Consider the following 26,662-nt stretch of genomic DNA (forward strand, 5'->3'; position numbering starts at 1 on the left):
TACTATGCAGACTTTCAATTTCAACTCCAGATACATATCCAAAAAGATCCAATCCTGTACTTTCCAAAAGCTCAGCACAGTATGCACATGTTCACACCACCACTACTCACAATGGCACGTAAGTGAAGTCATCTCAAACATCCATTAGCAGATGAATCATCAACACATAAATGGATAAACACATTTTTGTCTATATGATATACATGTACGTGTGTGCATATACACACATATGTGCACATATACATATATACCATATATACCATTACGTGTGAATGGGTATGAAATATTCCCCCACAAGGAGGAAGGAACTGAAAATACAAACTAGAACCTTCCAAACATTGTGCTCCGTGAAAAAAGCCAAGCACAAAAGTTTGCAAGATCAGAAGGTTGGTTGATGGAAAGAAAGTGCTTAATGAGTACAGGTCTTGTCTTTGTTTTGTTTGTCTTTGGAGGTAGGGTCTCCCTCTATCCCAGGCTGACCTGGAATTCACTCTGTAGTCTCAGGGCGGCCTAGAACTCACGGCGATCCTCCTACCTCTGCCTCCCGAGTGCTGGGATTAAAGGCATGCGCCACCACGCCCGGCCAGGTCTTTTCTTTGGTGGACATGTTTGCATGGGAGAATGGGTGGTGCCTGTCTATAGACAAAGTGAAGGCATTAATAACTACCATATTCCTTACTGTACCTGTCTGATTCCATGCTATGTGATTTTTTTTTTTCACTCAATAAATTTCCTTTAAAACGTCATAGTCCACGCCCTCCTTCTACCCTCACTTGGTTACCACCTCAACCCCTGTCACCCTGTCCTGTCTTCCTGTCTCCTTCATGGCACCAGCTTCCCATCTGGCCTCCCCTTCTTCCTCTCATATCCTTTTAAACTTTTTTTATACTGCAACTGCCAGAATGATCTTGTTTTGAGAGTCAGATCATGTCTTTCCTCTGCACAGGGCCTCCAATAGCTTCTTACCTCCTCATAGTCAAAGCAAAAGGCCCGAGAATGACCTACAAAGCTCCAACGAAGTGGTCCACTACGACTCTGACCTCACTTGACTTCAGCTCATTCCTTTTTCCACTCTGGTCAACCAAGTTCTTTGCTGCTCACTCAAAAGTGCAGGCACGTTCCTGTCTCAGGACCCTTACCCCTACTGTTTGGTACATTTTAAACACTACTTCCTCAGAAATGGACAGTCCTGAGACAAACACTAATGCCAGTTTTTTTAAATTATTTATTTGAGACAGAGAGATACAGAAATAGGCAGGGAGGGAGAGAGGGGCAGAGAGAGAGAGAGAGAGAATAGGCATGCCAGGGCCCCCAGCCACTGCAAACGAACTCCAGATGAGTATGCCTTCTTGAGCATCTGGCTTAAGTGGGTCCTGGGAAATTGAACTGAGGTCCTTTGGCTTTGCAGGCAAATGCCTTAACTGCTGAGCCATCTCTCCAGCCCCTAAAGCCAGTTTTTAACTGAGTGAGTTGTCACTATGGAATTGATACCATCCCAGAGGATCCCAGTTAAACTGTGAAAGCACGGATTCTCCCTGCTTCCTTTTCTGTTGTACTTTTCCTTGGAGTACTATTACCACTGATCATATAGTCATGAACTTTCTAGTCCCTGCTAGATGCTGACTCTAGGGAAAGAGAAAAGGGTCTCTGCGATTTTAGAATAACATTTAAAATTGTTTAGGCAACTGGGCTGGAGAGATGGTTTAGTGGATAAGGCGCTTGCCTAAGAAGCCTAAGGACCCATGTTTGACTCTCCAGATCCCACGTAAGACAGGTGAGGCAAGCTCAAGGTCACATATACCCATTAGGTGGTACAAGTGTCTGGCATTTGATCACGGTGGCTGAGGCCCCGGAACGCCCATTCTCTCTCTCAATCTCTCTAAAAATAAAGAAGTTTAAAAAAACTGTTTAGGCCCCTGCTTGCTAATGCTGGCCAATGCGGGAGGAGGCAGCTCACTAGCTTTAATACATATCTAGTGGATGCTAGTTCATGCAGGAGCCAACCTAAGCTACTGCAAAAATTACTGAAGGCTAGGAATAACTCTAAAAGGAGGTCTAAAAGGAGGTAAAGAAAGAGAAGGTAAGGGCTGGAGAGATGGCTTAGTGGTTAAGCACTTGCCTATGAAGCCCCCCGGTTCGAGGCTCGTTTCCCCAGGACCCACGTTAGCCAGATGCACAAGGGGGCGCACGCGTCTGGAGTTCGTTTGCAGTGGATGGAGGCCCTGACGCGCCCATTCTCTCCCTCTCCCTCTCTCTCTCTCTCTCTCTCTCTCTGTCTCTCTCTCTGCTTGTTGCTCTCAAATAAATAAATAAATAAAAATAAACAAAAAAATTTCAACAAAAAGAAAGAGAAGGTAAAATAAGATGGAGGGGAAGGAGAAAGAGGAGTGGAGGAAGAAAGAGGAGAATGAGGAGAAGAGCACCCGAAGGTTTATCTTAGTTGGCAGCACTGTGTTAGGACCTCGGGCTGAGGAGGTGGCTCTTCAGTAAAGGGCTTGCCTCACAAGCTTGGGCACTTGAGTTTGGTCCCCAGAATCCATGTAAAACTGCCAGGCAAGGTAGCTTGCCCCCGTAATTCTTGAGATGGGGAGTGGAAGAAAGGCAGGTCCACGAGACTCACTGAAAGGCCAGTCTTGCCTAACTGGTGCACTCCAGACCAACGAGAGGCCCTGTCTCAAAAAATGTGGATGACATTCTTGAGTAAAGACACTCTAGGTTGTCCTTCTGCACACACACACACGCCTCTCGACATGTGTACACGGGGTGAATACATCTGCACACGTGTGGATACACTATGCATACCAAACAACACAAATTCTACACAGATAGATAGACAGATAAACAGATACATACATACATACATACATACATACATACATACATACATACATACATACACAGACAGACAGATATATGACAGGCAAAACCACAGCCATGGTTCCACAGCACACATATACAGACCAGAGTATACTGCAGTTCAGTAATACAATCCTAGCAAGATTCTTGTATCATAAAAACCAGGACAGCAGCACAAACGTGTAGTCAAACTGAACTGAAATCCTTCAGTACTGTCATCCAGCCACCGTCCCTCAGCCACTGACTAAAGCAGACAGGCCTCAGGGAGCAAGCACAGCAGTTGAGAATCACCACCACGAGTTTCCCGGAGGTGGTGTGCAGAAACAGATCACGGGAAATACTCATGGTAATTGCCAGTTGCTATTTATGTGGACGCGATCCAGAGGAGCTGACTTCGTGGGACACCGAGCATGCCCACGGCACACAGAGCACCCTTCTTGAGCTCGCACCGAGGACGCAGAGCCTCTGCACAGCTAGCGTGGCAGCTCCTTCCTCGTGCCAGGTGCGCGGCTAAGGGCAGACTGGAAACATTACTGGAATTATTTTGCTTTCAGGTAGCGGGCTCCCACAAAAGATGTTGCTCTTCCAGTTCAGTGGCACATCAGTTCAACATGGAAGCCTAAATACGGCCCTCCAAAAAGGCCCTAAATGTTCCTGCTTGTAAGCAGATATGCACAAATTATTGCTTAGAAGTAATTAAAAGGGTGTTTTTTTTAATTAGAAGGGGTGTTGTTTATATGATGGTTTCCGAATCTGCCCGGCAGCCCACAAGACACAGACAGGAAGAAGGCACGGTCTAAGAGAAGCTTGCTACCAGACATCGGGACAGTTGGGCTAGCTCTGCGCAGACATGCCCTCTCCGTGTCATATCGTGCATTTTAAACTTTATCCTTAGCATGAGCACAGCTAGATGGATGACTTTAGGAAACATAAGTTCTAATTCCAGGTCTGCAGCTAACAGTCTAAAGAACTATGCAACCATGGGAAAAGCCTATAATCTCTCTGGACTCTAATTTCCTTGTCTGTTAAATAAATGAGGGAGTTGGAAATGGATGCTTTTACAACAAAATAGAAAAATGCAAGGTAAAAATGACAACCTAAACATGACAGAATTGAACCTAACCTATAAAGGTGAATGCGTGCACACACACACACCTTATCAAAAAAAGTTTTTCACAGCCAGGCATGGTGGGCGCACGCCTTTAATCCCAGCATGCAGGAGACAGAAGTAGAAGGATCACCATGAGTTCAAGGCCACCCTGAGACGGTGAATTCCAGGTCAGCCTGAGCCAGAGTGAGACCTTACCTCGAGGAAAAAAAAAAAAAAGTTTTTCAACAGAGGCGAAAGGATCAACTGAGGAAACACAAGATCACATGGTGTTTGGGATGTTAACAAGAATTGGCATACTTGGGCTGGAGAGATGGCTTAGTGGTTAAGGCATTTACCTGCAAAGCCAGAGGATCCCGGTTTGACTCTCCAGGACCCACATAAGCCAAATGCACAAGGGGGCACACACATCTGGAGTTCATTTACAGTGGCTGAAGGCCCTTCTCTCTCTCTCTCTCTCTCTCTCTCTCTCTCTCTCTCTCTCTCCTTTCACCCTCTCAAATAAATAAATAAGAATATATTTTAAAAAAAGAATTGGCATACTATTAGTCTTGTAGTGAACATTCCTATAATAATAATAAAAAACTAAAACTAAAAACCACCACTTATCAAACTGTATCTTCCTTTTGACCTAGAAATTCTACTTTTAAACAAGCACAAATTACTAAACAAAATGTTCCTATAGAAAAACAACTTTCTCCAAGACAATCACCATAGCTGCACTATATGTAAGATGAGAAAACTGGAAACAACTTATATTCAATCATTAGACATAAAATTATGCCAAGTTTGGTTTTGCTAACAAAATAGAACTTGGGCCTATATGACCATTTCAAAAATAATCAATAGAGCTGGGGAAATGGCTCAGCGGTTACAGATGCCTGCCTGCGAGGCCTGTTGGCCTGGGTTCAATTCTCCAGAACCCATGTAAAGCCAGATGCACATAATGGCTCATGTGTCCGGAGTTTATCCACAGTGGCAAGAAGCGCTGGCGAGCCAAAACTTCCTTCCTTCCTCTATCTCTCTCTCCTTACAAATTAATTTAAAAAATAATAATATAAAGATTCTCTTCAATAAATGAAAGTGGAAGTGTTCCCATGATATAACATAAGAAGCCAAGGTTGGGGCCTGGAGAGATGGCTTTGTGGTAAAAGTGCTTGCCTGTGAATCCTAAGGACCCAGGTTCAATTCCCCAGCACCCACGTAAGCCAGATGCACAAGTGGTCCATGTATCTGTATATTGTTTACAGTGGCATGCCCATTCTCTTTCTCTCCTTCTCTCTCTCTCTCTCATACACACACACACACACATACACACACACACACACACACACACACACACTAAAGAAATAAAATATTCTACAAAGAAGAAGCCATTTGGTCACAAAACACATCAACCCTCGTTGTAACTTTGTTTAAACACACACTGATGAATGTCAGAAGGAAAACCAGAGGATATAACTAAGCTCTTGGAGTTTGCTGCTTCTGTGACATTCATGACCTCGACAAAGGACAAAAAGAAAGAGAACTAGAGAGGATGGACTGTTCCTGACTCCTGTTCAGTTCATAGGCTACAGCTTCTCTATGGCTACTCTACCATGAGTGATAAAACTTAGATCTGCACCAAGCGCTTAATGTTTCTCAAGTGCATTCACAAAGATTGTTACTCAACACTACTGAAAATGGTCCACAATCAAAATACAACAATATAAAACTTTGCACAAAGCCTGGGGCTAGAGAGCCTGGGGCTTAGCAGTTAGGCACTTGCCTGTGAAGCCTAATGACCCTGGTTCAAGGCTCGATTCCCCAGGACCCACGTAAGCCAGATGCACAAGGGGGAGCACGCATCTGGAGTTCGTTTGCAGTGGTTGGAGGCCCTGATGTGCCCATTCTCTCTCTCTCTCTGCCTCTTTCTCTCTCTGTCACTCTCAAATAAATAAATAAAAATAAACAAAAAATGAAAAAGAATCGTATCTATGCAATCTAAAGGAGGTACTGCCCTCTTCTCCCCAAAATGATATCAATAGGAAATTAAAGTAAAACACTCAGTTAGGATGTATCATTTTTAAAACTTTTATTTTTATTTATTTGAGAAAGAAAAAGGGGAGCAGGCTGGAGTGTGCCAGGGCCTCTAGCCGCTGCAAAGAAACTCCAAATGCATCTATCACCTTGTGCATCTGGCATACATAGGTAATGAGGAATTGAACCCGGGTCCTTAGGTTTTGCAGGCAAGCACCTTAACTACTAAACAATCTTTCTAGCCCCAGGAAGTATCTTTATAATATAAAAATGAAAAAGTGAAAATAGCTGCTTAAACACACTAAAACTGGATCTAACTTTAAAAAGCACATATATGCCATGGTATTAAAAAGGGAATTTTGGGGGCTGGCGAGATTGCTTAGTGGTTAAGCACTTGCCTGCAAAGTCTGAAGACCGAGGCTGGATTCCTCAGTACCCACATAAGCCAGATACACAAGGTGGCACATGTCTCTGGAGTTCGTTTGGAGTGGTTAGAGGCCCTGGCAGGCCCGTTCCCTGTCTACCTGCCTCTTCCTCTCATAAATAAATAAATAAAATATTTTAAAAAGGAATGTTTTTCAACAGAAGGAAAACAGTAAAAGAAGAAAATATAAGGAAACTAAGTGGGGATGTGTCTGAAGTCAGCTGTCATATGGAAGAACATTCCTTAAACCCCACGTTACTAAGGCATGGCACACGTGTCACCCTGGCGGGTTTACCGAGGAATGCTTTCCTGGTGTAATTTGTATAAGGTGAGTGGAGTTAACCACAATACCTGAAACTCGTGGATATACTTATGTCATGGTATTTGGCTTCAGTGGATAAAGATAGCTTTGGATTATCAGCCAGTTAACAATTCCAGAAAGATATAAAAGATTCAAGCGTGGAATCATTTTATCAAATCTCTAAAAGAAAGATAACTTAGTGACAACAGTCTTAGAATGAGCAAGACCTCGCACAAGCCTCAGTAATTTTTTTTCCTTTCAAAAAGTTATTTTTCTACTAATTATAACATATTTCCATGTATATGTGTGTGAGGCATACACGCATGAAGGAATGTGTATTTGTATTCGTCTATGAGTACAGATGTGTGTGTGTGTGTGTGTGTGTGTGTGTGTGTGTGTGTGTGTGTAGAACAGAAGTTGACAACCAGTGTCTTTCTCAGTCGTTCGCCTAGCTGGCTAAACTAGCTGGCCTGCAGGACCTAGGCATCCTCCTGGCTCCACCTCTCTGAAGCTAGCGTTGCAGACACATGAACCATCGTCTCAAGCTTTTATGGGTGCTGGGATGTGAACTCAGGTCCACATACTTATCAGCAAGTACTCAACTCACTGAGCCTTCTCCCCAGGACCCCACCAACCAACAGTACAAAAGCATGTGCTCTAAGCTTTAAGACAAGTCCTCTCCTATCTTCTCAGATGGATAAAAAAAACCATCAATGGGGTGTTGTGTGGAAAAGCTACTTTTAGTGATGGCTAGTATACAAAGCCAACAAATATTTAATCATTCACATTTACAACTTTAGCCAAAAAAAAAAAAAAAATCACCAAGTCCAGGTTATATGAAAACTATACCAACAAAAAGCTAATCCCAATTTCTACTGTCACTACTATTATCAATTAATTAGGAAACAAGCTATCATTTTCAAAACTGTTCAACATGGCCAAGTAATTAATCTTGTCAATGGTGTGTAATGATAGACTATGTACTTGTTTATAATCAACAAATTAAACAAAAAATGTTTACTAAGAAGCATTACTTGCTTGAAAAGGAATCACAAAAGTAAACTGTAAAGGTCTAACAAATTCTTCTGACATTTTCACCTTCCTGAATTACTGCTTAAGACTCATATGATTGTATTTTTTGCAAAGTCAAATATTTTCACATCATATAGGTTCTAGTCTGCTACTTAATAATTTACAGATTTGGAGAAAATGGGAAGCATGTGGAACTTCAAGATTCACATTAAATTTAACAAAATTTACACACTGTGACTTAAATTAAACCACCATCATGTCAACCATTACCCATGAGACAATATTCAGTTCAGTGTTGAGACAAACTAACTCATTAAAATACCACATAATGAGACAATGACAGGAGGATGCCTTTACTAAAATTGAGAATCAAATTCAGAAAGGCCACATAGGTGAGAGGAAAAAATCATAATTTAAATAGAAATTAAAATAAAATGCATGTTGCACAAAAGAGCATTTCTAGCTAAGAGGCCATTTACATTTCAAAGTCCTCTGTCTGTAGTATTCCTGAGTATGACAGAAGTAAGATTTGTCAGTGCGATGGCGACACTTCAATTAGGGCTCTGTGGTAGAGCTCTGTGCAAATTAATTAGCTGAAGTTACACAGCTTTTCTAAAAGCAGCTCCCTGAAACAGCCTCGGAGATGTGCAAGATTTGCAGGGAATTAAAACTGAAATGCAACTCACTAATCAGTTCCTTTTGCTTTCACATTTCAATGACATTTTGTGTAATGATAAATAAGTTCAGAAAATACTGCTGACCAAAATTTCATTAGCTTTCACTTGCTTTTATGTGGAGCCAAAGGAAGGGCTCTACATTTTGCTTTTGGTAGGTCTTGTTTCAGACTTTTATCTGTATCTGTTGGCGAGAGTATTTAAATGGTAACTAATGAATTTGGTCCATATTTACATGGAAAATGAGTCAACATTTGAGACTCACATATGGTACAAGTAGATGAGCTACCTAGCTATTTCCATAGACAGTGTCATAAGAAATATACAGATTTCATGCTCCCATACTGAGACGTGACTTGTTAAATTTTTCTACTTTACATCAGATAAATGTTAAAATGTAATGTTTTAGGAAAGATAACACTGTAAGAAGTTCTTTTCTTTAATTCAACGTACTAAGTGAATGCCTGCCTTAAATGATGTTTCATACGATTATAATCCAATATATGATCAGTATCATTTTTTAAATAAGCAAAATTTGAGTGAGAAAACAGTAAAAAGCTTAATATAAAACTGAAGACAAAAATCTGAAATTTTCACGAGGCCAGAAGCCTACCAATGAGGTGCAAAAAAGACACCTCAGCTGATCTATGAGCCTGAGATCAAGTCCTCAGAGTCTCTTTGCAACACTGCACAGGGTCTCTCCTTGTTATGCAGCAGTGATGACTCAGAGACTTTCTGAATAGCTAATGTGTTTCCAGAGCACGGACTCTGCACAGATAGACACTGCTTCTAAGACAGTACCATTGAGAAGAGGCTGTCCTTCGTGAACATCCTTCGACAAGACTGCACTGTAAACATCTTCAGGAAATCCAGTCTTGCATAACGCGATCTCACCAGAAGCCTCCACAGAAACCTGCAACACAAGAGAAAGATGCGTGTAATGTCTGCTGCCACCTTCAGCTGAGACACAGCCCCCTTGGCATGGAGCCTCATTCCTTCAACCACCTTCTACAAATAGCCCCTTTGTTTCTGAAGGGCTTCAATTAGAACGTAGAGGGCAAAGGGTTAATCTTTTTGATAATTGGAGTAGAAGAAACAAATCCCACTTGTCTAGTCCAGTAAAACTCTGAACAATACACATTCCACGTTTTTTCTAAGGAATGATCATTTCCATTAAAATGGTCATTGTAAGTGAAGAGGGACCCAAGTGGGGGCGGGGGCTGGGGCCCAGTCAAATAGCTGTTGGAACACACGTCACCCTTAGTAACTGCACATATGCAGTCACGCATATAATTTTCCACATTCTCATCTTCTCCATGAAGCTCGCTTCTGAATAAAAAAAAATTGTAATACACACACCAAAGAACCAGAAGAACATTTTTTTAAATTTTTTATTTATTTATTTGAGAGCGACAGACACAGAGAGAAAGACAGATAGAGGGAGAGAGAGAGAATGGGCGCGCCAGGGCTTCCAGCCTCTGCAAACGAACTCCAGACGCATGCGCCCCCTTGTGCATCTGGCTAACGTGGGACCTGGGGAACCGAGCCTCGAACCGGGGTCCTTAGGCTTCACAGGCAAGCGCTTAACCGCTAAGCCATCTCTCCAGCCCAGAACTTGTTTCTTAAGGCCAGAATGTAGCTCAGCCGATATACTGCTTCCCTAGCCCGCAAAATCCCTGGGTTCAATACCTAACATTATGTAAACCGGGCATGGTGGTACAGACGTAATGTAAACAAGGTATGGTGGTACAGACGTGTAATCCCTGTACTTGGCAGGTAGAGGCAGGAGGGTCAGGAGTTCAAGGTTGTCCTTGATTACATAGTGAGTTCAGGCCAGCATGGTTTATAAGACATCCGGTCTTGCAAATTTTTTTTTTAAAGTGTATTTCCCTAATTGAAGTGATAGGAATATGTTAGAGTCACAAATAAACACCAAACCCAGGGGTGGGGGGACAGCTCAGTGAGCACAGAGCTTGCCTCACAAGGAAGAGAACATGAGCTTGATCACCAAAATACAAAAAAAAAAAAAAAAAATGTTGGGGGTTGGGGGGTGGGGGTGGAGTGTGTGTATTACACTAGTTTTGAGAAGGTGAAGACCAGAGGATCTCTGGGACATCTTGGCCAGTGAATCTAGCCTAATCTGTGAGCCCCAGGCTAATGAGAGACCCTGCCTCAAATGTATAAAAGGTGACAGGTATTCCAAAGGAAAGACACCCATGATTGCCCCCTGGCCACCACACACACTTGCTCAGACACACACATAAACTTGATCAGTACAATTAGCTTTCTCCTGTATATTTAACATGAGAAAGTAGCTAAAACCTTTCCCCACCTGCCTCTCTATCAGCATAGACAGCTATACCCCAGTGTGCTTCAAACTCAAGACCCATCAAGGGCTGTTGAGCCAACCATGCTTGTGCATTTCACTACTTCCTCTGGCTTTCCTGGCCCAAACGCGGGACAGTGCTCCGCACAGCAATCACAGAAGTTATATCAGTGACAGGAAGCTCTGGTGGGGATCCAAACATAGGAGAAGCCAGAGCTCATGGTGTCCACCAAAAGGAGCGATGTCAGTAGACACAGGGGTGGCATAATGACATGGAGAATAGGAAACCGAGAGGAAGAAGAAAGGGAAGCCCTCAGAATAGGCGGAATTCAAACCACATGTGCGGATGACACAATCCGGTGCGGCTCCGTAATGGAAGGGATTCCTGAATTACACATGAGTTACACACTAATGCTGCAACAAACCCAGACTCAGCTTAATAGCCAATCTGCTCTTTTCAAGTCTGAGGAAGTAAAAAGAAAACAAATTTAAACCTTATTAAATGTCATACATACTTGATCTCCAAATATTATGAGTGACAGTGAGTTACTGGTTCAGATCTAGGATGGAAAATTTTTATTGTCAACTTGACGGATTTCTGAATCAATTAGGAGATTGTCAGGGCCCACCTTTGGGAGTATCTGTAAGGACATTTCCAGAGGAGTAACCAAGAGGAGAAGACCTAGCCTGCATGTGGGTAGCACTAACGGTCCCACAATCCAGGGTCCTTCAGTGGAATAAAAGGGAGAAGAAAGCCAGAAGAGAGCACTCCCTTTTCTCTACCCCCATTCTGCCAAGCAGCGAAGACCACCTTTCACCATAGTGTGTCCCCATGAGACTGCCCACACATATGGAGACAGTGACCATGGATTACAACTCCCGAAACTATAAGTCCCAATCAGTCTTTCACCCCTAAGTTGCTTCTGCCAGGTATCTTAGTCACAGTGACAGACAGAGGACCCATCAAATCAGTGGAAGCGTTCATGTCTACACAAGAGGAACAGGGTCCTTGCCCACATCTGCAAAGCTGGTACAGGAGCCTTGGGGTACAAACCTGGCAGATTCTAGCTCAAGTGAGTGAAGAAGCATCCTACACTGTGCGCGACTCCTATAGGAGGTATGCCAAAGGTGCCCCAGTAGACGTACGCAGGAACGTCTAGGAAGTACCAGTGCCACAGCGGGAACTGAAAAACACTTAAATGTCCATCCACAGAAAGGACGATCAGACTAACACACAGCAAAGAGGGAAACACCAAACTCAAACAACTGGATGCCATTACCCACACAGGCAACTTCTCAAGAGTAAGAAGAGTCAGTTTCAAGTGCTGCGTAAAACTGAAAGAGAAGTGTAATTGTAAGTCACACTGAGGATGACCAGAACTGTAAGTTCACAAACCTGTCTGTGTGACACTGCAAAGCGAAACTAAAGGCAAAACACACAGTGTGAATCTCTCTCTCCCTCCCTTTCTTGTCTCTCAAAAAAAAGTATGGCTGGGCTGGAGAGATGGCTTAGTGGGTAAAGCGCTTGTTTGCCTGCGAAGCCAAAGGACCCCAACTTGACTCCCCAGATCCCACGTAAGCCAGACACACATGGTGAGTTGTACACACAAGGTCACACATGCGCACAAGATGACACGAGTTTGGAGTTTGACTGCAGTGGCTAGACGCCCTGGCATGTTTCCTCTCTCTCTCCCCCCACTCTCTCTCAAAAATCAAATAAAGAAAAAAAAAAAGGCATGTCTGATGATTCTAGTTATATAAAACTTAAGCACAAAGATATGATGACGTTACAGACACCTACAAATGTAGAAGGAATATATAATGTAGTGACAGCATCACCCAGAGAAGGTAACCCTTGGAGGAATTCTTGCATGGCTTCAAATTCATCTGTACTAACTCAATTTTTACTTTATTTTGCTTACTGTTTTTTACATATGTATGAAAAGTCCATGTACATGGGCACACTTGTGAGGAAGTCAAAGGTTGGTGTGTTTTCCTCATTCTCCATCTTATTGCACTTATTTTTTAGAAAAGGTATCCCACTCAACCTGGAACTCACAAATTAGGCCGGATCAGCCAAGCAGAAGGCCCAAAGACCACCTTTGTCCAGTTCTGTTACTACTTCAGGTATACATTGCAACTCCAGGCCTTTGACATGGCTGCTCTCAGGTCCTCACACCGTCATGGGTGGTACTTCACCGAAAAAGCCCTCCTACTTTTATTATTCTGAGACAGGGGCTCATGTAGCCCACACTGGAGCAAGCTCATTACCTCACTATGTAGCAGAAGATGACCTTGTACCCGAGATTGCCCTGCCTCTGTCTCCCAAGTGCTGAGACTTGTAGTGTGTATGGTCATACTAGGCAATAACTCATTTCTTTTAGCAAGTATTGAAAGCAGCGAGGTAAACTGTGAAAATTTCCGTAGGTACACAAGTATAGATTTTATTAGTCACTATCATCTGTGCTCTATACAGTTCATACACACACAAAAAAAAGAGAAAAATGTTAGAAACAGCGTAAGAAAGAAGTTTGGGATACCGAAAAAATATTATGAAACTTACTGCCTGTAGATTTCCAGGCACATACCAACCTAGCACAGAGAACACAGTCAGTAATCAGATGAAGGGAACCTCCCAATTTGCCACATAAAACCAACAAGTGTGCCATTAACTTATGCCCTATTACCACATTAGGGTTCAGACTCCTGACCTCCAGCACAAGCTTGTGATCAGGGGGACATACAGCAGGTTCTTTCCAGGGAGGTAGGTCAGGGTAGAGCTGAGCAGAGCAGCCGACCAGAAGCAAACAGGGAGGGACACACAGCAAACTGAGGTCGCACTTCCACCTGGACTTAGGACAGCTGGTAGTTGTATAGGCAGGGTATAGGTAAAGTCTGAGATCAATGATGTCTAAAGATTATAGGAAAGTGGGAAGCTTTTCCTCAAGCCCAATAGTCATGGCCTTTCCCAGATCCAAAACTACAGGAATAAGAATGCAAGGCCATTTCAAGACTACCAGGAATAAGGCAGATGGTCCCTTTTGATGTTCAGTTGCCCTATTTCCAGAGAAAAGAATTTCACTGTGCTAAACTTTAGCCTGCCTCTCTGTATACATCTGCCTCACTTATGCAACAGAACCTGCTGGTGAAGGCGGGCCATGACAATGACAAACAATATTTGTAGAAGATGGCCCTCACAAATCATGACTGCATATAATATATATGTTTTATGGAAACCTTGAATTAGTGTGAGCATTTTTTATACATTTTGAAATACTTATCACATTCTTCTTCCCTAAAACAGAGTAACCCAGAGAATGTGCTGTTATGAATCCCTGTTATATTCCTATTAATACATTATAAATTGATTATATACATTATACATATAATTATACATATATATACATATAATTATATATGGATATATGGAGATATATATTATATACACACACATTATATACACACACATAAATATATAGATGTAGTGGTACACATATATAATCCCAGCACTTGGGAGGTAGAAGCAGGAAGAACTTGAATTCAAGGTCATCTTCAACTACAGAGTGAAGTTTGAGAGCCAGCTTGGTCTACATGAGACCTTACCTAAAAGCAGAAAGAAAAATAAATGTATTTTTCCTGTTTCATTGACTTATTAAAATTATTTAGTTCCTTCTACTAATTTATCATTCACTTCCATCTCCAAACCTTCTTTCCAAAGTAATAAAATCAACATGTTCAACAAGCAAATGGAAGTGCTCCAATAAACACAGTCTCTACACTGGAGAGACTGCAGGCTTCCCTCAATCCAAGCATGGCACTAGGAAGTTCCCTGTCTTGGGGCAGGGGCTGTGAGTAGGCTTGACATGGAGGGCCTATGCAGCTGATACCCAGTATCAATGCAGTTAAGCAGGGTAGACTCCCAAAGCCTCTTATAATGGTGATGGCTTTTTTTGGACATGAAAAACTTTCTATGCATTTGGTTTACATGGGTCCTGGGGAATCGAACCTGGGTCCTCTGGCTTTGCAGGCAAACGCTTTAACTGCTAAGCCATCTCTAGAATGGAAAACTTTCTAATCAAACCCGTGAACGATGTTGTAATATTCTACAATAGCAGTTCTCGACCCAGGATGATATCTGATGCATCAAACTATTCGGGGTTGTCACTAGAGACACAAGCTGGCTTCGAGAAGGGAAAGGCCAGGGAGGTCACTAAACAGAGCATCACACACAGGGCAGGATCCATCGTAAAGCACCCAACCCAAAATTCCAAGAAAGCCAAAGTGAATAAATCCTGCCATATGGCAGCCAGAGAGGGAAAGAGTATCCACCTACTCTTCCCGTCCCCAGCACTGCGAAGCCCATCATCTTGTTAAATGGCCCACTGAATTTCTGTGTGGACACCCTCCTTTCCTACGAAGTCAAAATCCGGCCCCAAGCCCAGCCTGGCACCACTACCTGAACGCTCTGCCAGGGCCAGGATGAAGTTCTGGAAGTGGAGAAAGGGCTCCACAGCCTCACTGCGCTGTAGACAAGGACAGAGCAGTCAGCAATGTTTCCTGTATATGAAGAGTGTATTGCAAGCTTTATATATATATATTTTTTTCTGAAAATGGCCAGGTGGTAAATATTTTAGGCTTTGCTGGCCATGGGATCTCTGTTGCAAGGTCTCACCTTTGCTACCAAAAATAAAAACAATGCAGCCGCATACAATTGGCAAAGGAACAAACATGTCTGTGTTCACTCCAATAAATTTTACTTACGGATGCTGAAATTTGGTTTCATTTTATTGTTGAGCTACAAAAATTAATTTACCCTTCTGTTTTTGACAGATTTTTCCATAGAACAATATGGAAACCATTCTATTTACTTAGTTGTGTATACATGGGCGGTGGGCACCCTTGTGTGTATTGCATGTTCGTGTGCAGGTGCGCAGCTGTTCGTTCACGTGGAGGGGGCAGGCAATGACCTCAGGTGTCTTCCTCAATCACCTTCCACCTGAACCTGGAGCTCATCAACTTGGCCAGACTAGCAAGCCAGCAAGCCTCACAGATTTTCCCAACTCAGCCTCCCCAGCTGGGATTTCAGGCTTGCTCTTCCCAAGTCCTCTGCTAGCACAATGGGACCTTTTGGCCTATAAAGTCACCCTAGCCCCGGGAACCATTACTGACCCCATAAAATCACCCAGCAGAGCACTATACTGCAGACCCTTGGGACAGTAAAAGTTGCTATCTTACATGACTCTCACTGTGAGGCCCCTGAAGAGGACAGAGCAACCAACCTCTTACAAGGTTGCTCTCAGGCTCTCCTAAGCAGAGACACCCCCAGGACCACACTCCCAAGCAGTGGGAGAGGTGACGTTCCAAGTGTTGTTGTCCCAGTTTCAACAATGACAATCCTTTGAGATATCAGGGGGACAAATCCCAACCAGGGCCCTGAGCAGAGCGGAGCTCCACAGAGGAACACGAGATGCTCGGAGTGAGACATGAGGGTTGGGGGGGGGGGGAAGAGGTCTGGGCACCTCCCAGGCTGAGCAGCGGAGGAGCAAGGCACTGGCGGTGGCAAGGCAGCCTTTCGCAGGAGCTCACTGTGCTTGAAGGAAAACGAGGAAAGCAAGAAACAGCTGCACGCCCGGGGAATCACAATGAGTTCAGTGTCACTGTGGTCTAAGAGGCCCAGGAAGGAAGTCAAAAGTTGAAGCTGGAGAGTTACACAGGGTCAGATCATAGATGGCTGGGAGCTTAGGGTTATCCTACAGGCTGGGAGAAAGTGGGGAGACCCAGGAAGCTTAAGTAGATTGTGTCTGATAGAGGACTCTCTGATTGCTTTGTGGGAGATGGGGGTAGGGGACAAGCGACAGCTGGAAGAGAAGTCAGTACACACACTTGAGTTGGGGCTGGGACTGCGGGAATGTAAAGGGGGCAGATTTTATCAATACGCACACAATTAAAATCGATAGGGCTTAGTGAGAGCCAGGAGGCCTAGAGGCAGAAAAGCAGGCCCTCCCTCCTTCCAGCTGAGTAACTGTGAACATGGGTACCTCAAACTAGAATAATAATAATAAAACAATAATGCCAGGAACAAAGTGCTAAAGGAGCAGAAGGAAAAGAGCCGAACAATCTGCCCATGGGGAACACGGTCCACAGTTGACGTGACATTTAGGCGCTGACTTTAAAGATGATTCGCTAGAAGTGAAAAAGAACAGCTCCAGAGGTACAGAAGAACATGACAGACCCTCCTGGCTTGCACTGGGCTTGAAGTCCCCCCACAGCAACCCTGACCTACCCCTCCAGGCCACAGGTGCATCCCAGGCATGCCTTTCTAGCACCGTTGCTGCTGGTGTTGGGCCCCTAGAAACAGTCATTTACATGTAAGCCTCCACAATCTGACCTCAAGAAATTCATCATTCTGTCTAACCTTGGACATCCGCCCAGCTTTAGGCACAAGAAAGTCGGATGAGATTCCTCAAGTCTTCACAACGAGTAAGACTCAGATTCTGAAGATAGGGCAAGCCAGACATGGCCCTTCCCACTGACCTCGGTCCCCGAGAAAGTGTAACACAGAGGGGCTTCCATAAGCCAGACTTAGAGTCCCTGTGCATCACTACAGTCCGTGAGACCTCAGAGAAGTCTTAATTCCCTCATGTGAACAAGCAAGAGTAACCAGGACAGCACCCACTCACAGGTCAGGGGTGCGGATGACGTATCAGTCATGTTGTAACACTGTGAAGATACCATACATTTGACTCATGGTTCATCTGTTATCTGGCCCAGTAATTTCCAAGCTGGTTCAGCATAGTACACCACCTAGAACATTTGTTTAAAATGCAGATTCCTGGAACCCAAGACGTGCTACCACAAAATCCCAAGGAATGTGGTGGATATTTAACAAGTGCCTATTTCCAGAAACATTTCTCAGCTCCAGATGCCACACTAAATTTTGGCCCTACTGTTCAAGTCTAATAACTTGGCAACAACACGGGGGAATGAAGAAACAATCATCTTCCTGTTCTCCATTCCACAACAGCTTCTTGATTTTGGTTGTTTTGCTTTTAATAGACATCACCCCCATTGCGTACGCTGTAAGACTTCTCTCCTGCAGGACTGCTCAAAGACCACAGTCGGCCAGCATGTCCTCTCGGACTACCAGAGCGGAATCCGTGCTGGTCAGAGGACCTGAACTCATTTAGTGCCTCCCTGCACTCTTACACAATCAGCTCACCTATCTTGAGTTTCAATTTCCTCTTACAAGGATTTGCTCTACTCTCTCTGAGCTGCAGATCGACCTCCTGGCTAGAAAGGCAGAAACGTAATAGGAGTTGGGGAGTTCTGCTTGCCTGTTACGACTCATCTCTCTGTTCCGAGTCTGAACTCCCAGTGACATGGCTTTTTGTTCCTGTTAAATTTTTCCACAGCCTTGATACCATGAGCTTTCAGGCCCAGAGACCACTTCCTCTTTAGGCTTCCATTCTCATGATCATTCCTTTTTCTCAGCCCCTTGGTCTGCTTTCGCATTTCCTCCCAATCACTCTCAAGTCAGAAGTCTTAAATATTCCATGGAGAGCCGCAAATGAACTGACTCTCCAGTCGCCTTGCCTCTTCATTCTTGATCAAGACCATTTATGATTATTGCCCTAAAAATTTCACAGCTGAAAGCAAGCCCACACCTTAGAGGATCATTCTCTCTCCTGGCAATGAACAGTGCCGTAACTAAAGTCTAGCCCGTGTTACCAGAAACTCCCTAAGTATCCATATTTTCCTTTTTTTTTCTGTATCAGACGTCCTATGATCATAATCCAATCTCAGATTATTGTCAGGCAGACTGGCAAGTGAAGCCCATGACTGACCCCTCAAGAAATGTGTCCCCTACTCTTTATGGAAGGAAAGGCAGTCATGTGCGCAGTGGTAAGACTGAGGATGTGTCAAATCCAGCCCCATCTTCCTACTTACCACCTGCGTAGTGCTGGCCATTTATGTATCTTCATGCTCACCCCAGCTTCCTCCTCTGCAGTAATAATCACCACCACCACCACCACCACAATAGTTAAAACCCATAGCCTTCGCAGGGTTGTGCATAGGACTGTAGCAACAAGTTATAACCATGGGTCTGGACAGATGGCTTAGTTGTGAAGATGCTTGCCAGCAAAGCCAAAGGACCCAGGTTCAATTCCCCACGACCACGTAAACCAGATGCACAAAGTGGCGCATGCATCTGGGGTACACCCACTGTCCCTCTATTTGCCTCTCTGTCTCTTAAATAAATCAGAACAAGTTATAAACAGCTTGAATATAGTTCTGAACTCATCACAAGACACGGGCCAGATGTCATTTGACTGTTACTGTTTGTGCTGTGAAGACCACACGAGTTTGTCCTGGGAATACCTGAGTACGTATTTTCAAAGGAAAAAGCATGGGCCCAGGGGTGTAGATCAGCACAGAGCACACAGCCTCATCGTAGAAGAGGTCCTGCGTTTCATCCCCGGCACCAAAACACAATAAAACAGGAAAGTCACAAGACAGTGAAGAAATCAAGGTTACTAAGATTAAAAATCAATTCACAAACACAAAGGAATCACAGCGACATGCTTTCACGGGATGTGATTCATGAGTGGTGGGCGGCGGTGGGGGGCGGGGACATAACCATGGCCACTGACCAAGAAGTCGCAGCTCCCAGGTTAACCAGCAGCTACACACAATTAATGCAGACACTGTTACAGCACTTAGACAGATGCATGATCACAGAAAAACGGCACTGTTCGGGGTGAATTCTGCATGACTAAATTTCTGTTATTTTTTTTTTTAATCCAATTTATCACAATACAATTGCATTTGCCAAATTCTTTACATTTCACAGAATTCCATCCATGGTGCTGGAGGCTCTGCTAAGAAGATTATTTGAGAGCAACTGCTGCTCTTTAAAGACTTTTCTCTGTCAGTGATGCCATTGAAGACACTTTGAATTTCATATCCCTGGAAACATGCTGGAAATGTGCAGCTTAACCCTGTACAACTAATGGTCTTGTTTTACCAGTAGTGTTCCGGAGGGAGAACCCAGCATTTGACACGGGCTCTGTGACTGGCTTTCCCGCCTTAGAATGCTCTCGAGTAGCTCAGATGCAAAACACCCCTGGCCGTGTTCTTCTCATCTTCGCCTACCTCAATGTCCCATTTCTGCTTCAGCTGTTTGTTACTGTGTCCCTGCACACCTCTGGGGTCGGCTCCTTGTATTTCTCTGATGGCTTCATGTGGAAGGACAAACAGGCTAATCAACCCAGCTTTGGAGCTGGCACAGAAAGTGACCAACCCTGCAGAAACGTCCTGCTCAACCAGGACTCAGCCACGCTGAAAACAGCTTCACAGAAAGAGGTCCAAAGCCCATCATATAAAATGTGGTTTTACAATGCCAGCGGCCCAGGAGTTGAGCCTATCAACGCTTTGGACAGGATATGAACAGCACACGTCCAGCACCTCCCACGTAGATCTATGCAGTTCCACACCTACTCTGTCCATGAGGAAGAGGCTCCCCAGACGGCCAGGCTTCCTGGACTGGAGTCAGCGTGGGTCCGACAGCAGCTTAACACTAAGTGTGCTGCACAGTTAATGGGATGGGTGGCAACGACGCACCTACAGACTTAGCTGGCTTCAGTAAAAGTTTAACACAACCATTAGATAATGGTGCAGGCAGCCGTGCAATTAAGCTGCCATTAAGAGCTACAGAAGTGCCCGGGGCAAGTCCAGGAGAGATGGTCAATCCCAGCTTAGATTGATTCTGCCCTATCGACTCATCTCGCTCACCAGAGACAGCAGCTACATGCATATATGTAATATTTAAAATGTCAGATAGTATGGTACTTGGCATTAGACTGCATTTATCATCAACCTGGGAATTCGTTCAACTAAATACACTGAATATCAATGATTGCCAATATCTATTCAGCGCTTACCATGTGCCATGGGCACACAAGTTGGCAGCCACAACGTCTCAAATAAAAGCACCTAAGAGCCCTATGAGGTAGGTGCTATTAGTAGGGCCATTTTTCATGCAAGAAACCCTAAATGCCCTGTTACATTTAACCCTTACAAATTAAAACTCTACTCTCCTCCCAAATTTCTAAAAAATACTCAAAGTACACGTGGAGAATCATCTGCATGAACCTCTCTAGCTTGTCCATGAACTTCCAGGGGTCACGGTGACGAGGGCATCACAGTCTGCAGCAGCGTTCGGTACACTCTGTCACCTGGTCTCCTTGCGCGCACCTACGACTGGCCTGACAAAACCGGGGTGGGAGGGTGTGGGGGGGGGACAGGTTCACTTTTTAAAAAAACGGTTACGGGCGTTTACAGTCCCCATCACGTGGATTGAATTGAAGTAGCTGGCCATCCTGATGACTTACCTAATTCTGGGTTCTTGATAAGGTAAGCACAACCCAATTACAACATTACTCTTGTGAGAAAAGAGCATTCATGGCACGGCTTCCAGAAACGTGCGACGGTGAAAGGAGGGTGCCGTCAGGAACTGCAGAGTTCAAAGCCATTCCTTCCTTGCTCCGGAAGCAGCACCCTGCCTAGAGGAGTTAACAGGTCAAGCCTTCCGGAAGGGAACCTGCAGCCACGCTAACCGACAAGCCGCCAGCCCAGCTCAGATGCTGGGTTCTAGCTTCGCTCACACCGGCCAAGGACGGGCATCTTCCACCCACGGATCCCTTTGGTTCGCTTCACCGAGGGCCGTGCAGGGGCCACGCTTCTTTCTCTAGGGACTCTTAGAGACCTCTGTGAACTCTAACTTAAATCTCCAATCCTCCCCATTCCACCCATTGCTCCCATCCTCAGTGGGCAGTTCTCAAAGTATGCTCCTGGAAGGGGCGTCTAGGAGGTCCTGGGACCTTTGCACAGGATTGACAAAGGCCAAATGCTATCCTAACATCCTAACTTTTCCTTTTTCTCTCTCATTCTTCCACAAGGGCAAAGCGGATCTTTCCAGAGGCTGCAACACATGTGACAGTATAGCACAGTATCTGCAAAAGCAGATAAAAAGCAAAATTTCTCTTGAGAAACAAATCATAGCAATGTTATCCTTAAGACCAACATTAAAGAGACCACAAGAATGTAGAGGCACAATGTTACCTTCCCATTGATTTTGTTTTTTCTGCTTTGGAAAATGAACCAAGTTATTTATGTTGCATATCCAATGAGTTTAATATTTTTAAATGAATTAATAAATGGCATACAATTTCTCAGTTGACTTTCTCGAGGGTAAACACATATAGATATTACCCACATTACAAAAGCTCACTGAAGTGCTCAATAGTTCTGTTTAAAAGGGCACTGATCTCATTTTCTAAGCCGGAGTTCAGAGCTCCAGCAGCATTTGAGGGAGGGGTGGTCGTCTGAGATTCTGGAGACCTTGAGAAATGAAAGGAGGGGGAAAAAGCCTATAATGCTGGGGCACAAACTACCGGCAGAGGGTTGGGCGCTCCTGTCAAGGAAAAGGGAACATCATTCAGGGCCTACACATTTTTGAACTTGGTGGTTTGTATCTCGATTGTGCAGTGGCTGGCTTTTAGACACGGGCAGGTAGTTTATTTTAACACTGAGAGACAATAGTTCATAAAGCACAGGGTGTTTTGCTCTTGAATCATGACCACAAATGAAGGTGCTTTATTCTCCATGCAAGTGGCTGCTAGTGACGGAAGGCCTAAAGGGAGACAGCAGACTTCAGGAGAGGACACCCAACCCGGAGCCTCAGAAAAGGGGGCAGGGTGTCTACGGAGACACAGAAAAACGGAATAATGTCAGTACTGTCTGCCTAAAGACCAGCAAGTAGTATGGTCACATTTGAACAGTGATTTCAAGAGCCCTAGCAAGTATCTCACTTTAAAGGATTCATGACAGCCCAAGAACGCCACACAGGATTCGCTGCTCCATCACAAACTCCACTCTGCATTCAGGGGCATGGAGGGTCTATCCTGGATTTCCATGACTTGACCCCTGGCTCAAGGGGAGGCTCCCATGAACATGGTCTCAGTCATCTTTGCAAATACAAGGGTACATATATCCCTGCTGGCGGCCTGCTCTGGTCAAGTGTCATGAGGGACAGGGGTGGAGGCATCAGTGTGGCAGGAGGCATGCCCAGCCCGTCAGCCACTAGACAGAGCCCACGCTGGTGCCAGCACCAATGGTCACGATCATGGGGCACAAAGAAAAGGAGCTTCAGTTCTACTGTAATTGGGAGAGGCACCTGAGCTACACTGTTTATGTGTGTGTGGGGGCGCAGGGGGGGGGCCTTACCCATGCAAACTGGATTTTCTTCACAAAGCTGGGAGTGGCAAGGCTACCTACCACCTTTTCCTGAGGTTTGTAAATAGCCAGTGATCCCCCAAGGTGAATGACTTTTCTCACCCAGCATATTCGATGTCGTGTTCAGGTGTGGCCTCCCGTCTATCCAGGAAACGCTAAAACTGAGTCTTTTCTCAGTCCACTCGCAGGCAACCCCCCCACACACACACTATAGAAATTCTAGCGCGGCCTTTGAACCACAGAGGCCGCGCTCCGCGGAACACCTTTGCCCCGCGTAGCTCTTCCAGTGGCAGGGGCTGGCTGTTACGATGATTGCTGTGCTGATCTTCTACAGTCCACTTGGGACTCTAAACAGTCCAGCTATAGACCCACTAACAGATCATGGATCTGGAGTAATTCTACCCTGACTGATGTCTTCCTCCCCCAGAAAACTCACCAGTCTTCTGCACAAGGACACAGTGGACGCTTAGTAACACAGGTTTGGTCACTGGGTTAAAATGCTATAAAGCCCAAGGACCTACGTTTGATTCCCGAAAACCACTTGAAAATGGCCAGTGTGGTGGCGCATGCTTGTGAAACCAGCACTGGAAAGGTGGAGGCAGGAAGATCTTTAGGGTCTGTTTGGCCAAATTGGTGAGCGCAGGCCAACAAGAAATTCTGCCGCTTAGCGTTTAAGGCACTTGCCTGCAAATCCAAAGGACCCAGGTTTGACTCCCTAGGACCCACGTAAGCCAGATGCACAAGGGGGCGCACGGCATCTGGAGTTAGTTTTCAGTGGCCGGAGGCTCTGGCATACCCATTCTCTCCCTCTCCCTCCCTCCCTCTCTCTCTCTCTCTCTCTCTCTCTCTCTCTCTCTCTCCCTGCCTATTTCTGTATCTCTCTCAAATAAATATTTTTTTAAAAAAAGACAGTCTGCCTTAAATGAAGTATACTGCATTCCTGAGGATGGCAACTAAGAGGGCCTTTTGGTCTACACACACACACACACACACACACACACACACAAACATACATATATGCTCACATGTGCCCATACACCTGCACACACATGTGCACCCATATCTGCACACAGGCATCCAAACGTGCAAAAACATAACTCAATGCAATAAAGAACATGAGCTCAGCAGGTCAAACCACACTCTGGAACCATTTTCATTGAAGCCCTTTCCCTTCTTTCCATGTAAAGTCAGCACGAACAGTCAGTCATGTGTGAGCTCTGTCTACTTCCCTGGTGAGTCTGGATACACTCCTGAGGCATATGCCGTCCAGGTCTTGTCGTCAGCTCTTTTCTGTGGGAAGCAGTCTACTGTCAGTCAGTGTCAGCACTCGGGGGCCCTACAGGGTCGGACACCCAGTGGCGAGCTTGGGGCATCAATCTGTAATGTCTAAGATGGGAGGGGGCAGGGACAGGTAACTGGGTAGACACCTTCCAATCCAGACTTTGTACATAATGATGGAAGTTGGTTCTCAGCAACTGATCAATTCTCTGGTCTTATTTGATCAGGACTTAGATGAGCAGCACTTAATTTTTAAGTCCCTTCAAAGACAACGAAAGTACCAAATTTGCAATGTCCCCAAATGCTCCAATGCCACGGGCAACAAGGCCACAGTCACCAGACCACTGGGAAACTTGATGCTGAAGAGCTGACAGCAGACAGCTAGGACTGACTCCACAAGGTCTGGAGGGAGCCAAGTGCTGGGGACAAAAGCCACATGTCCCCCACAATTACGGGTGAGCTTAGTCCTGGGCCAAGTGGCTGTGAGGTCCGGAGAAACAAAGCAATTGAAAGAAAGAACTATCAATTACTTATCACATGCTTGGGTCTATTTGAGACATCAGCAAGATCCATGTGGCCCAGGGACAGAAAAGTCTCCTTCAGCAGTAACTGCGCCATGTCTGCCTTCCATAATCTAGATCTTCCCATTCAAAAGGCCAGTTATGCTCCTCAAAACAGAAATCCCTTAAGTCCTCATCCTAAGGTCCTCCAGGTGGCAACTACAAAGCCCCCAAGAGGCTTATCTGGGATCCCACTGTCTGCTGATGCCTTGCCACTCCCACAGCGGTTGCCAGAGTTCTAAGCAGTACCCCGCCACCTCCTAACCAGGAAACCCTTCAGGTGGACTGTCTGTGAAAATGACTGGAGGGGATGATGTGAGCGTGACATGAGACAATGCTGTGCTCCCTAGCCCACAACACAGCAAGTCCTGAGCAAATTAATGTAATCTCATGACTCAGCTTCCTTGGAAACCCGTTTTCCTACGAACTATGGGCGACCAAAAAACAAGGCCAAACTACCCGAAGTAAGGAAGGAGCTTCATCCAACAGGCGAGGGTTTCCTTCACTGAAGAAATGGCCTAATCAACACATCAAACCATGCTCAAGTTCATCAGTAATCAGGAGTATTCAGACCAAGATTGGTAATAGTACTGAACCCACCAGATTGAAACATTTTAAAGTTGGACTAGATAGCAAACTATGAGAAAAAAAAATTTTATATGTATATAAAATATATGTGTATATATATTTTATATATATACATATATATATATATATATATATATAATGCATGATGGACCAGTCTAGAAAACACTCTTGTGTTGGCTGCTAAAAGGTAACCATTTGTTGAATTGCAACTTTATCAATTCAACTTCTCGCTACATACCCTGGGTCACTGGCCCGTCACCCAGGAGCTTGCTAGACATCCAAGTTCAAGGGCTCCAATAAGGACTTAGCTGAGACAGAAGCTCAGGGAATAAGGTTTGTTTAGCAAGCTTTCCAGTGACTCCTATGTACGCTGATGTTTGGAAAGCACAGTTCCAGGGTATTTCTGGCATTCACGCCAGGTGGCATGTATAGCAGAGCTGGTAGCATAAAGATCAGAACCTACGCATGCAGGTCCACCAACCACAAGGAAAATATGCCAACTGTGCCGTAGTCCCAGTGTGCATCGTTATACATGAGTGGATATAAACCGACTACAGCAGCAAAACTCAACTGCAGGAACCGCACTGACACCATTAGCAGGAAAACACATTGCATATACACGTGTGTGCTACATTTATACATCTGCTTAATGATGGATGTTCACATGCAACACACATTTCAACATACACATAGTTAGGGAATATATACAACAAAGCAATGAGTAAATACTGGACAACTCAAGATAGCAGTTATCCTTGGGAGGAAAGAAGGGAAGGAGCCCAGTATTTTTAGCACTTCCAAGGTCATGGCAGTATTCTGTCTTACCAGTAAGCTGGCCCTTACTCTAAACTTCATTCTGTGAAGCGTACATGAAGATTATGCACATTCTGTAAAACCATAATCCATAGTTTGTTTTTTTTTTTAAACAGCCTTAGAAATGATGGTCTTCAAATGTATAAGAAATAGGAATGAATGGCGGGGGGGGGGGGTGTCAGTGTGTTTTAGCTATCTTATTTTTACTTGACTTCAAATATATGTGGAACCTAAGAATGGGAGACCTGACGTGTGGCTGCTTACATATGCATCCTGGCTCCATTACTTAACAAATGAAGCTCCAGCCCTGGTTCACCCATCTGTGCATGGGGTACAATTTGTTGAACATTAAATGAGTCAATACACAGTTAATATATCTAAAGAGTCTG

General features: G+C 44.6%; 1 protein-coding gene across 1 annotated transcript in view; it reads right to left on the reverse strand.

The window, feature by feature from the left end:
• The window catches only part of Cdh2 (cadherin 2), a 239,467-nt gene that overhangs the window by 199,658 nt on the left and 13,147 nt on the right, over positions 1-26,662 (reverse strand). The window contains exon 2 of the mRNA XM_004654849.3: positions 9,216-9,327. Within this exon, the coding sequence (XP_004654906.1) occupies positions 9,216-9,327 (112 nt within the window). The remainder of the gene's footprint in view (positions 1-9,215; positions 9,328-26,662) is intronic.

The sequence above is a fragment of the Jaculus jaculus genome, chromosome 15 (genome assembly GCF_020740685.1).
Source record: "Jaculus jaculus isolate mJacJac1 chromosome 15, mJacJac1.mat.Y.cur, whole genome shotgun sequence".
Lineage (NCBI taxonomy): Eukaryota > Metazoa > Chordata > Mammalia > Rodentia > Dipodidae > Jaculus > Jaculus jaculus.